Raw genomic sequence first — 13,307 nt, 5'->3', positions numbered from 1 at the left:
CCACTCACGTCTCTTTCTTTCTTCCTTTTCTTTTATGTGCATTGGTATTTTGCCTGTATGTATGTCTGTGTGAGGGTGTCAGATCCCCTGGAACTGGAATTACAGACAGTTGTGAACCATGTGGGTGCTGGGAATTGAACACAGGACCTCTGGAAGAGCAGCCAGTGTGCTTAACCACCGCAGCCAGGAGCCATCTTTCCAAACCCCCCACCCCCATTTTTTTTTTTTTAAATAAAGGTCACCATTTCCGTCACATTAAAAAAAAAGTAAGCCGGGCAGTGGTGGCGCACACCTTTAATCCTAGCACTCGGGAGGCAAAGGCAGGCGGATCTCTGTGAGTTCGAGGCCAGCCTGGTCTACAGAGCGAGATCCAGGAAAGGCGCAAAGCTACAGAGAAACCCTGTCTCGGAAAAAAAAAAAAAAAAAAAAAAGTAAGAAAAAGAAAAGCTGAGTTCAGTGGTAGAGCAGATACCTAGTGTGTTCAAGACCCTGGGTTCAACCAACAGTGCTGAGGGTAGGGAGAGAGACAAAGAGGAGGGGGTGTGTGGACAAAGAGAAGGGAAAGGAGAGGAGATGGGGGAGGGAAGGGGAGGAGGAAAGAGAGGACAGAGTGCTGGCAGAGTCGCCTCTTTCCAAAGTTTAGTTGAAGGGTAGTTAGGTAGATAGGGAAGGGTCTCTGACAGTTGAGCCGAGGCATGAATGAGCCACACTGCCGCATGGGGTAGAGGGTCCAGAAGAGAAAGTTCTGCCGGTGACAAGGTGCTGAGGCTGGTCACTGTGGCTGTGCCTGGCTGGGGATGGCCCTGGGGCACACATCTGCTGGAGAGAGGAAGGGGTGGCCGGTGGGCAGACACACCTGGCAGCTGTGCCTTGAACATGAAGTGTCAAGTGTCCAGGGAAGCCACAGGTGAATCGATTGACCTCACAAGAGCCGATACTCGATTGTTCCTAGAGGGGTAAATGGTAAATTCTGAAAACAATGAGTTGACATCCATGTGTGTCGGGTTCCAGAACAGGTTTCTAGGTGCGTGACTGTGACTATTTGAGTAAAGATTAAGCTGTGATCATTGAATGCCAACCAAATTGCCTCTCAAGTCAATCATTGCAACTGACTGGTCCAGACCACCTGTCTTGATCCAGCATAACGCTCGGCATTTGTTCCTTACAAACAAGAGAAACGTGAGCAGGATTGTAGTGGCTGGGATTTGGACCTGACTGAGTCTGCTAAAATGGGGGCGGGGGTCCTCTCGGGGATGTCTCAGCTCCATCTCAACCCTGGGCTGCCTGCAGATGTCAGGAGCTCCTTGAATGGAGGTGGCCGAAGCCTCTCTGCCCCACAGATGGCTCCTGGCTGCAGTGGTAATGGTGCTGATACAACAGGCAAGTGAAGCAGATTCAAGGCAGCCCTGACAGATTGTAAAGTTGGGTTGAGACCAACAAGATGAAACTCACCAAGGATGAGTGCTAAAGCCGGTGTCAGGCTCCAAAAAAAATAGTTACATAAGCACAGAACCGGGGAATATGGTTAGATGGAAATGTCTATTAAAAAGGAGGAGATGTGTGCAATCCCATCTACTCCTGGCTAGCTACTCCAGTCTGAGGTGGGAGGGTTGTGAGTTCAAGGACAGCTTAGGCTGCATGTGAGACACTACCAAAAAAGGAGGAGGAAGAGAGAAACAGATGGAAGTGGGGGGAGGGGAAGGAAACAAGGAAGAGAGGAAGGAGGGAGGGAGGGAAAGACCTGCTGGGTCCTTTGGGGGTGGCCTTCCCTGTCCTAGGTCCCCTCAAGGGTAGTAGGTTGTGCTGAAGAGCTAACAGGGCGGGGGGGGGGGGGGGGGGAGTGTGGTTAGATGAGGACCTGCTCACGAACGGAAGGGGAATGATGGTAACAACCAGAAATAATGAGAGAAAGCTTGTTTGGGGCAAGTCTTCAAATGTGGGGTTCAGCGACTGCAAAAGATCCAGTGTGTCATTCATGAAGCCGGAACCCATGGGATGCTTTGTGGGAGGGAGATTTGCTTCCACCGAGACCTCTCTGGCCAGGTGACTCCTCCCGAAGAAGGGATCTGTTACTCCTCCCCCGACCAACAACAGCCCGTTTATTACACCCATGCTCCTGTCAGACTTGTGTTAGAGTTCCAGGAACTGGCTGTGTAGACCAAGGTGACTTTGAGCCCACAGAGATGAGTGCTGTGATTAAAGGTTTGTGGCACCACCCCCGGCATCTCAACCACTCCACTAGGAAGAGATTATTATAATTGTCATTTTAAAGGATAAGTGAGGTTGACCATGGCGGCTCACATTTGAAATCCCAGCACTCCGGAAACCAAGGCCGGAGGATCGCCATGAGTTCGAGGCCAGTCTGGCCAGTGAGTTGCAGAGCACCCTGTTTACAGAGTGAGGACCTGAAGGCTGTAAGAGACATGTCTTGCCTAGCTTGTTTCTGAATGGGAGACATGAGAGAGGCCAGACACGACCACAGGTCTACTCAGTGCTGGAGACTGCGGAGCTGTCCCTGTGGGAGAAGGGGATTCTCACCCTTTTGAACCACATACAGCCCTTAGGGGTAAGTAATAGCCATTCTCCAACACGGCCACCCCACCCCACCCAATCTGACACCATATCTCAAGAGCTCTCGAACCTCAACCCGGGTAATTGCCCCCTAATTGCTGCGCTCCCTTGCTGTTTGGAGTCTTGGGTTGCGGGGTGGGGGGCTGTCGGGTGGGCTGCAGGCAGAGCCGGGCCGCGAGGGGGCGGTGCCCGCAAGCCCGCCGTGCCGGGCGCCGACTGCAGGGGGCGCTGGCGGCCGCTCCGGGCGGAGACAATCGAGCCGAGCGGGCGCCGCAGCCGGAGCGGGAGCCCAAGCCCAAGCTGCACGGAGCCGTGCAGAGCTGGGGCTGAGCGGGGCCGGCCGAGCGGGGCCGGGAGGCAGCGATGGACCGCTAGGGCCCGGCCGAGCCCCGCGATGCCGCCGCCGAGTGGCCCCGGCGTCCTCGCGCGGCTGCTGCCGCTGCTGGGGCTGCTGCTCGGCGGCGCCTCCCGGGCTCCCGGCAAGTCTTCGCCGGAGCCCCCCAGCCCTCAGGGTGAGTCTCGGCCGCGAGGGGGAGGCGATCGTGGGCCCGCGCCCGGTGATCGGCTACCACCGCTGGCCCCCTCTTCACGGTGCTAGTGACTTGGGGTGCATTCTGCTCCCAGGATGGGGGGAAGGCGACCCGAGATCGGTGCTTCTGGGAGAGAGAACGGGGGGCTGTTTGCTGCGGGGGTCTTGGGGAGACACAATGGGGAGGGCGAGGGTCTCCAGGCTCGGCGCCACCGCCTCCTCCGACTTGTTTTTCTCCCTCCTGGTCCGCGAGGCGCTGCAGCCAGAGCTATTGTCTGCGGAAGACACCCGCCCAGGGGCGGGCTGGGGCGGGCGCCCGCTCCGCAGCCCCCCGCGGGTCCCTAGCCGCGACCCAGGCTGGGTGGGGGCGCAGGCATCGGCTGCCACCCTGGGCCGGACGGGGGCTGGGAGCTTAGAGCTGGGCTGCAAGGGAGGAGGGGAGAGGGGGAGTGGGTGAGGCTGTGGGCGGGATTGACTGCTCGAATGAGGTTTTCGCCCAGGAACCTGACAGCTTCCAGCCAGCCCCCCAGGTTTAGAATTTGGGGTGCATCAAACACTGATCAGCTCATACTGGAGGGAGGGACTGCAGTGGTGGGGGCGCTGAGGGAAGGGGGAATGGTGATTCCCAGCTTAAGGCGCATGGCAAGGCCGTGGTCGCGGAGCCATGCTGAGCTGGCTGGCCGGCTGTAGGCAGCACCAGCTGAGAGGGCAGGTGTCTGGGTCCTTGTCCAGCCCGTCTCTTGCCACTACTCTCCTCTGCCAGCTTCCAGATCCTCCCCTCTTCGTTTCGCTTCTCTCCCCAAAAGGAGGAGACCCTGACCCTCCTCAAGCCTAACCTGGCTCAGATAGGTGTGTGAGGTGGGGGTAGGGCTGGCCTCTGCGGTGAGAGCTGGAGACCCTGACTCCACAGCTCACTCCTGGATGCTCTGGACCTCCACCCTCCCCATCCCTGCTTCCGTCTCCCACATTTCAGGTTCCTGCGCCACCACCCCACTACTGCTGTTCCTTCCCCTGCCTGTGGCTCCGTCCTGAAACAGTGTTCGTTCCTTACACAGCCCCCCAACCCCCCCACACACACACACACCAGAAGCTAGCAGGAAAGGCGGCGGCGGGAGGGGGGTCTGGTTGAGGGAAGTAGGGTCCGGATGAAGGGAGGAGGTCGGATTTCCTCCTGGAATGAGGCAGGGCTAAAGTGGAGAGATCCAGCTACTGCACGGAATGTCAAGGTTTGAGGGTAGGGAGAGATTTCCCTCCCTGTGCCTCAGTCTCCCCTGATTTCCCTGGGAAGAGGCCCAAGCTTCTTAGGAAGCTCCGCCCACAAGACTCTGCACCCCAGGGGAGGGAAGGCCCAGGGAATTAGCTGGAATAGAGCCAGGGTGGGGGCTCTCTCAGGCAGCTGGCTGGGAGCCCAGGCTGTGGGGAAGAGGAGAAACTGCTAGACACCTACCCCACCTCCTTGGCACCGATGCCCCTCGGGTCTTACCTGCCCACCTCTGTATTGTTTCCCCAGGACCCCTCCCTCTTCTGAGGCTTTGACCCTTGAGCCCAAAGGCTTCCCTCGAGTGACGAAATTTCAGACTCCTGGACCCCCTCTCCCCAGCTGCTCTCTCCAGCTGTTCCTAGCCTAGGATAGGGCTGGGAGCAGTCAGGCCCTTTTAGCTTCTCAGAATTCCTACTGGGGCAGGAGGCTGCCACTCCTTGGAGAACCAGAGTGGAAGTGGGCAGAGTGGGTGCCCCACCCTGAAGAGCTAGACTCTGGCCTAGCCTGGAGAGGGAGGTGGGCTGCGGGAACAGCTGGATGGGATGCCAGGGACAGGCGTGGTGTCCTGCATTGGGAGCCTGAGATGAGACACCTGTCACTGTTGAGTGGTAGGCTCCAGGAAAGGCCTTCTTGGGGTTCTGTGGCTGCCCACACTTCCGCCCCTTGCCCCCTCGGCTCTCAGCTCCAGAGTCCTTCTCTACCCGGGATTTTCACCGAGCACCCAGTGCATTCCCCGCCAGCCTCCTGTGTCTGAACCTCCCCATCTATGGCACTCAGTGGGAAGGCAGGGGTGGGGGATGGTCTGGAGGGAGAAGTTGGTGCTGAGTGGAAAGGGTTAGGTGGCCGAGGCTGCCTGAGGAAATCCATGAGAGTAACTCAAGGCCTCATTACCCCATCCAAGCCCAGAGCACCTCACTTCCAGGGCCAATACCGCCGGGTTATCCTGGAGGCGGGGATCACAGATAGCCTGGGAATCTAGAAGTTGTATGCTTCCTTCCCAGTCCCCTCCACAGGATTGTCCCTTGGGCCTGGGTCCTCTTCCCATGCAGCCCTTCCTCACCAGGGCCCAGCTCCCTTGCCTGATCTCCTGGGAGGAATGAGGGCGTTGCCATGGTGACTGACTGTAGCTGACCAGCTAATAGACTTGAGGGGAGGGATCAAGATACTTGTTTGGGCTTAGGAGCTGGGGCAGGTCCCTAAATTTGAAGGGAAACAGATTTTTGGAAAGGATCTTGGAGAGAGGGTGAGTGATAGGGATGACCTAAGAGAGCTTAGCATATTAATTTTTTCTTTCTTTCTTGAGAACTCAAATGGGGACCCAGCTCCCATCCTCCCTCCAAGCTACCTCACCCTGACCTTTGCCCTCTTCACCCGAAGCTCCTCATTCTCCCCTGACTCATTCTTGACCTTTCTTCTCCTCTCCATAGACACTGGTCTCTTAGGGTCAAGTGGCCAAATATTTATATTCTAGAAGTAGACTGCAAGGTTTGAAGCTCTGATTTCTCACTTAACTGTAGCGCAAGAACTTACACTTTCTGAGCCTCGCTGTCTTTATCTGTAAAATGGGCTGAGGGCATATTTTAGCAAATAGAGCATTTCTTTGGCTGTAAGATGTATTGTTATTTTGGAAACCAGTAAGAATGGGGGAAATGCTGTCAAATTGTAATGATGACATCATTTATCACAGACACCACCTGAGCTCAGAAAGTGTGCATGGGCTAGAGCTGGTGAAACGGATTGACCCGCTCGGACTGCTAGCTTTGGCAGAGAGCGCCGCTCACTGATTGAACTCGGTGCTGAGAGCCTGGATTTGATACCCAGCACTGCGCTGGAGTCAGCCCCCAAACCTCTCTCCCCCAATATCCCCCCTTCTCATCCTCACTCCCTTCACCCCATCTTCCCACAGAGATCCTGATCAAGGTACAGGTATATGTGAGCGGGGAGCTGGTGCCCCTCGCCCGGGCCTCGGTAGACGTGTTTGGGAACCGCACTCTGCTGGCTGCTGGTACCACGGACGCAGAGGGCGTGGCCACGCTACCCCTCAGTTACCGCCTGGGCACCTGGGTGTTGGTCACTGCTGCCCGCCCCGGTTTCCTCACCAACTCCGTGCCGTGGCGTGTTGACAAGCTGCCGTGTGAGTGCAGGGGCAGGTGGAGTGGGTGGGGATAGAGCAGCAGCTGACCCACCATCAGCCCCTTCCCAAAATAGTCCTTAGGGGTGGAGGGGGCAGCTTCCCAGCAGCTGCTGCCTGGGCTGGGGCATAGAGAAGGGGCCGGGGAGAAGGAAGCTACGGGGATGCAGATGAAGGCGGCATCTAGGGAGTGCTTCTTCTAGAGCTGACAGACCACCCTTCTTGCAGTATACGCATCCGTCAGCCTCTACCTGCTCCCAGAGCGCCCAGCCACCCTCATCCTCTATGAGGACCTTGTGCACATCCTCCTAGGCTCTCCAGGTAAGCTATACCCTGCTGTTCATTCCATCGCTCCTCTCTCCCTTCCCTGACCTGTACGCAGAGACCCTCTGCTTCTTCACAGAGTAGCTGGGTGTCCTTGGGCAAGTACTCCTCACCCTTTCTGAGCAGTACTTGATGTATGTATAAGATGTGGAAAGATAATACTTACATCATCAAATTAAGGTTTAAAAAATTGCATCAGATGTGCTAAGAGAAAAAAAAACAGATGTTCAATAAATATTTATAGTTTTTTTGGGGGGCTTTTTGTAGTTTCTATTCTCCAAGTCCCGCCTCCCTGACCTCTTATCTCCAGTGGATCTACATGTATTTGTCGTGCACTTACCTGGTGCCTGGCTGTTCTGAGGCCATGAGGGCCTTCCACAGCAGCTCAGCATCCATCCAGTGGCCTGGAGCAATCCTCAGTGTTCCTTGTCTCTATGCACAGGCCTTCCGTCTCAGTTCATATTCTGCTCCGTGCCATGCGGATGGCTGGTGCTGGGACACAGGGTGAGGGAGAACACACCCACAGCCCACCTCACGGTCATAGGCAAATGGGAAGACAGACAAACGCCACTGCAAATCCTGGGAGAGTTTACTGAGCAGGCAGACAGTGGCCAAAACACCCCTCACCTTTGGGGGAAACCCGGTGGGGCTAATAAAAGGAGCAGCAGGCTGTGTGGCCTGGGGGTGGCAGGTGAGGTGAGGCGCCTGGCTGGAGAGAGAGTGTGGTGAGTAGGCAGGCCGAAGGGGCAGTGGGAGCTCAGTGTGCTTTCTGGCCAGTACTGCAGACCTGTACTACAGTGGGTTTGGGACTGGGAAAGGCCCCTCCACAGTTTAAATTCTTACAGAATCCTTATTGACAAATTGCCAGTTTGCCATCTTGGGCTCACTGGCGCCATATCAGAGGCCTCCAATGCCCCCCAGGGATTCCAAAATGCCAAATGGATCTTTGTCCCGGTACTTCTGCCTTCTCATGGCTTCCACAGCTCTCCGTGTGAAGTGCAGAGCTATTCAGAGCTGACAGCACCCTGCAGGACACAGCAACCACTACCCTCTTGTAGCCTGTGACCTCTGGGCCTTTCTCCTGCACGTCCCCACAAGCAAGCCCACTTCCTCCCTTACCCTACAAAACTCCAGAGGGTGGGCCAGGCTCCTAACATTTAGTTGGGATGGGCTTGTGTGGAGGGATGTGGGGTGACAAGGCCAGGCTCCAGGATGGTGGCCCTGATACGTTTCTGAAGTTCTGGCTCCATTTCTGCATCTATACAATGGAGTTGATACCTCAGGGGCCGCTAGGCTAATTAAGGGAGTTACTATACATAGCCTGCTTAGGACAGTATCCAGAATATTTTGAAGTTTAATAAATGTTACCTATGATCACACTGGATTGGAATTCTGTTTATATGTCTGCTCCCTTGGCCCCAACACACACACACACACACACACACACACACACACAGCACTGTAAGCTAATGTGTGTCTACCTAAATGGAAATTATCTGGGGCTGAGGAGATGGCTCACTGCTTAAGAGCACTTGTTACTCTTCCAAGTACTAGGGTCCTATTGGATTCCTAGTACCTGCATGGTGCCACACAAACTACCTTGTCCCAGGAAATCTGACACCCTCTTCTGGCCTCTGAGAGCACTGCACACATGTGGTGCACAGACATACATACAGACAAAATACACATAAAAATAAAGGAAAAATATATACTTCTTTTGTCTGTTTGTTTTTCAAGACAGATTTCTTTGTATAGGCGTGGTTGTCCTGGAACTCACTCTGTAGACCAAGCTGGCCTTGAACTCACAGAGAGCCACCTGCCTCTGCCTCCCCAGTGCTGGGATTAAAGGTGTGCACCACCACCACCTGGTAAGGAAAAATATTTTCTTTAAATATTTATTTATTTATTATATATACAGTATTCTGTCTACATGAATGCTTACAGGCCAGAAGAGGGTACCAGATCGAATTATGGATGGTTGTGAGCCACCATGTGGATGCTAAGAACTGAACTCAGGACCTCTGGAAGAGCAGATAGTGCTCTTAACCACTGAGACATCTCTCCAGCCCTATTTAAAAAAAAAAACAAAAAAAAACAAAAAACAAAACAAAACAAAAAAAACCAACAACAGGGTCTCTCTGTAAAACAGCCCTGGCTGTCCTGGAACTTGCTCTGTGGACTAGGCTGGCCTCAAACTCACAGAGATCCGCCTGCCTCTGCCTCCTGAGTGCTGGGATTAAAGGCGTGCACCACCATCACCTGGCCGGGAAATTTAAAAAAGATAAAATTCCTCAGTTCCTCAGCCGCACACTTTGGCCACTTTTCTCTTTTTCTTTAATTTTTGAGACAGTAGCTCAGAACTCTAGTTCAGTCTAGCTTAAGACTTCTGCTGTAGACGCCCGAGTGCTGATATTACACTTGTGTGCCTCCGGGCCAGGCTCACCAGCCATGTGTATCCAGTGGGCACTAAATGGGCAGCATCCTAGCAGAAGGTTCTAGAGAAACTGTAAAGAACAGCACACACTATACTGTGAGAATGGAGACGGGATCTTCTCCTAGTCAGCTCGGCATCCCAGGACCTAACTCAAATGCCTGCCACTCAGAAGACGCTGTTAGCCCAGGACATGATTGTCGTTAGCATGTGTGTGAGTGTGTGTGTGTGTGTGTGTGTGTGTGTGTGTGAGTGTATTTCTGCACACCATGTGCATTCAAGAGCCTATGGAGGTCAGACGAGTTACAGATGGTTGTGAGCTGCCATGTAGGTGATGGGAACAGAACTCAGGGCCTCTGCGGGAGCAGTCAACTCTCTAAGCCACTGTACCTTCTCTTCAGCCCCATGACCCTCATCGTTTCATAAGTTTATAAGGAAACTTAAGAGAAAGGAAGTGATTTGTGGAAGGTCACACACATAGTCGCCAGACACGGAGGTTTCAGTACCACATCCCTTCAAGCTAACAATCCATGGTTACCCGCTTCTCTCTATCACCACCCTGGCCTTTTCAGTCGGCCTAACCCAGTGGTTTCCTTTTTTGGATGTTTGTATTCTGCGGTGGTCCGGGTCAGGCTGCCATAGTGCCTGCTTTCCATCCAGGTGCCCGCTCCCAGCCCTGGGTGCAGTTCCAGCGCAGAGCGGCCCGCCTGCCTGTCAGCTCTACCTACAGCCAGCTTTGGGCTTCACTCACCCCTGCCAGCTCCCAGCAGGAAATGCGGGCTTTCCCTGCCTTCCTGGGCACTGAGGCCTCCAGCTCAGGTAGGCCCGTGTCCCGAATGTACAGGGGAGACTCCTTCCTTCTCTAGGGACTTAGCCCTCAGTGCCAGTGTCCTCTTCCCTCAGGCAATGGCTCCTGGCTGGAGCTGATACCCCTGGCTGCTGTGAGCGTACACCTGCTAACGGGCAATGGGACAGAGGTGCCGCTCTCGGGCCCCATTCACCTGTCCCTGCCAGTGCCCTCAGAGCCTCGTGCCTTGGCTGTGGGCACCAGCATTCCAGCCTGGAGATTTGACCCTAAGAGTGGTAAGCGTTAGGGGCAGGGCTGCAGGAGGTTGGGGAAGGAATGTGGGGCTTAGGCTAGCAGAACACCGAGTTTGACAAATGAACCCCTCTGGCCTCTTCCAGGGCTGTGGGTACGAAATGGCACCGGTGTGATTCGGAAGGAAGGCCGACAGGTCTACTGGACTTTTGTCTCCCCACAGCTGGGGTACTGGGCGGCTGCCATGGCCTCCCCTACGTCTGGTGAGATTGGTGGGGCAGTGGGGCCGTAGGCAGTGGTGGGAGGAGCGGCTGGGAGAGCTCAGGCCCTGTGAAAGGCAGGAAGGGCATCCTAAGCCCTTGCCTGGCACAGGGCTGGTTACCATCACCTCAGGCATTCAGGACATCGGCACCTACCACACAATCTTCCTGCTGACCATCCTGGCCGCCCTAGCACTTCTGGTTCTCATTCTGCTGTGTCTACTGATATACTACTGCCGGTGAGTGCTCCCGGGACCCACCCGCCTTCTCTCCCAGGATCCCTGCACTGGGGTCCCAAAGATGCAGAAAGCACAATTCTGATCCTCAATGGGCTTCCAGGAAAGAACAGCAATACAAGGGCTAAGACCCGAGAGGCCGGTGGCTTTACTGGGAGGGGTGACCGATGGCAGGACCTGCGGGCCTTGCCCCTTGCAGAGACTATCCAGCTGCTCCAACCAACCCAACTCTCACTGCCAGGGGATCCCCCCCCCCCCCCCCCCCGAGCAGGCACTCTGGCTGGTTTACATGCCAAAGCGTTACCGAGTTTACCCCATGAAGTTGAATAGATGAAGCTCCTGGATGTGTTATCGTCTTTCTGCAACCAGCTTCCAGTCATCATCTAGCGTCCCCCTTCCCCCATCTATCGCGAATGTTCCAAGCATCGTCCACTATCCATCCACTATCCATCCCTTGTGTTGGCAACTGTGGGGTTTAAGGAGACCTTTGCTTTCAGCATTCCTGAGGTCTTGTCTCGTTCCTCCTCTCCAGGAGACGCTGCTTGAAGCCGAGACAACAGCACCGCAAGCTGCAGCTCTCCGGCCCCTCGGACAACAAACGAGATCAGGCCACGTCGATGTCTCAACTCCATCTCATCTGCGGGGGACCCCTGGAGCCTACGTCCTCGGGAGACCCCGAGGCCCCGCCCCCAGGCTCTCTACACTCGGCCTTTTCCAGCTCCCGGGACTTAGCATCCTCCCGAGATGACTTCTTCCGTGCCAAACCGCGCTCCGCCAGCCGTCCGGCCGCCGAGCCGCCCGGTGCGCGCAGCGGCGACGGTGCCGGGCTCAAGAGCGCCCGCTCCGTCGAGGGTCCCGGAGGGCTGGAGCCCAGCCTGGACGAGTACCGGCGGGGTCCCGCGGGGGCCGCCGCCTTCCTGCACGAGCCTCCCTCGCCGCCGCCGTCCTTCGACCACTATCTAGGCCACAAGGGGGCGACCGAGAGCAAGACCCCTGACTTTCTGCTGTCGCAGTCGGTGGACCAGCTGGCACGGCCGCCGTCCCTCAGCCAGCCCGGCCAGCTCATCTTCTGCGGCTCCATCGACCACCTCAAGGACAACGTGTACCGCAACGTCATGCCCACCCTGGTGATCCCCGCACACTACGTGCGCCTGGGCGGCGAGGCGGGCGCCGTGGGAGTGGGCGACGAGGCCACCCCACCGGAAGGCTCGGCCTCGGGCCCCGCGCGCCCTTTCCCTCAACCCGACCCCCAGCGCCCGCTGATGCAGGGCCACGCGGGTGCGGGGGGAGACGGCGGCGGCGGCGGCGAGGGCTGGGGCGGCGGGCGCTCCGCACCGGTCAGCGGCTCGGTCACCATCCCGGTGCTGTTCAACGAGTCCACCATGGCGCAGCTCAACGGCGAGCTGCAGGCTCTGACCGAGAAGAAGCTGCTGGAACTGGGCGTGAAGCCTCACCCGCGCGCCTGGTTCGTGTCCCTGGACGGGCGTTCCAACTCGCAAGTGCGCCACTCCTACATCGACCTGCAGGCGGGCGGCGGCGGCCGCAGCACCGATGCCAGCCTGGACTCGGGCGTCGACGTGCACGAGGCTCGGCCGGCGCGTCGCCGGCCCCCAAGGGAGGAACGAGAGCGCGCGCAGCCGCCCGCGCCGCCGCCGCCCGCGCCCCCGCGCCTGGCGCTCAGCGAGGACACGGAGCCCAGCAGCAGCGAGAGCCGTACGGGCCTCTGCTCGCCCGAGGACAACTCGCTAACGCCCCTACTGGACGAGGTGGTGGCGCCCGAGGGTCGGGCGGCCACGGTACCCCGGGGTCGGGGCCGCAGCCGTGGGGACAGTTCCCGCAGCAGCGCCAGCGAGCTACGGCGCGACTCGCTCACCAGTCCGGAGGACGAGCTGGGGGCGGAAGTGGGCGACGAGGCTGGCGACAAGAAGAGCCCGTGGCAGCGGCGGGAGGAGCGGCCGCTGATGGTGTTCAACGTCAAGTAGCGCGGCCCGGGGATCGGCCGCCGCCCCTGCCGCCAGTGCAGGTCCCCAGAGTGCGCGCCCCGGGGTGCTGCGGGGGCACGCGCTCTTAGCCGGGAGAAGGGTTCTGAGCCCACCTGGGGTAGGTGCTGGGGGAGTGTCTTGGGAAGGGACCCTGGATCGGCCTCTAAGCAGAGGGAGGTGGGAGGGGCCCGGTCCCCCATGGGAGGGGCTGGGGACGAGGGCTGGGGTGGGGAGCCGTGCCTGGATAAACCTGGCTGTACATAGAAAGATCTATTGTGGGCGAGCAGGAGGGGCGACCCAGCTTCAGCGGCTAGGGTGAGGGCTGGGAAGGGAGGGGCAATCTCTGTGGACCCTTGGGAGGGGAGGGGTGCTGCTTGGATGTCACAGGGCTGGTGGCTGGGGTGGTTGGTCCTGGGGACTAAGGGGTAATGTGATGGTGACGCTCTAGACACAGAAATACAAAGTTGATGAGGTTACAGATGTATGTGTGTGTGTGTTTCTATGGGGGATGCTGACACCGGGGGACCCCAGAGCACCCAATCA

The 13,307-nt window shown here is 57.3% G+C and overlaps 1 protein-coding gene across 1 annotated transcript; it reads left to right on the top strand.

Moving 5' to 3' along the window:
* The first annotated feature begins 2,965 nt into the window (after window positions 1–2,965).
* Window positions 2,966–13,158, top strand: Fam171a2 (family with sequence similarity 171 member A2). Its single transcript, XM_059270730.1, has 8 exons — window positions 2,966–3,083; window positions 6,268–6,495; window positions 6,721–6,813; window positions 9,908–10,066; window positions 10,151–10,330; window positions 10,433–10,549; window positions 10,659–10,785; window positions 11,315–13,158. The coding sequence occupies exons 1-8, from the start codon at window positions 2,966–2,968 to the stop codon at window positions 12,762–12,764; spliced, it is 2,472 nt and encodes an 823-aa protein (XP_059126713.1). The 3' UTR covers window positions 12,765–13,158.
* Window positions 13,159–13,307: the final 149 nt, after the last annotated feature.

This window comes from Peromyscus eremicus, chromosome 8a (genome assembly GCF_949786415.1).
Source record: "Peromyscus eremicus chromosome 8a, PerEre_H2_v1, whole genome shotgun sequence".
Lineage (NCBI taxonomy): Eukaryota > Metazoa > Chordata > Mammalia > Rodentia > Cricetidae > Peromyscus > Peromyscus eremicus.
The sequence above is the reverse complement of the archived record's forward strand: the minus strand, read 5'-3'. Positions and strand labels throughout refer to the sequence as shown.

Bases quoted from the DNA above. Each gene is read 5' to 3' on its own strand.
- Fam171a2 (XM_059270730.1), top strand. From the start codon at position 2,966: ATGCCGCCGCCGAGTGGCCCCGGCGTCCTCGCGCGGCTGCTGCCGCTG. The intron at 3,084-6,267 runs GTGAGTCTCGGC...ATCTTCCCACAG, and splicing joins GGAGCCCCCCAGCCCTCAGG to AGATCCTGATCAAGGTACAG. The intron at 10,331-10,432 runs GTAAGCGTTAGG...GGCCTCTTCCAG, and splicing joins GAGATTTGACCCTAAGAGTG to GGCTGTGGGTACGAAATGGC.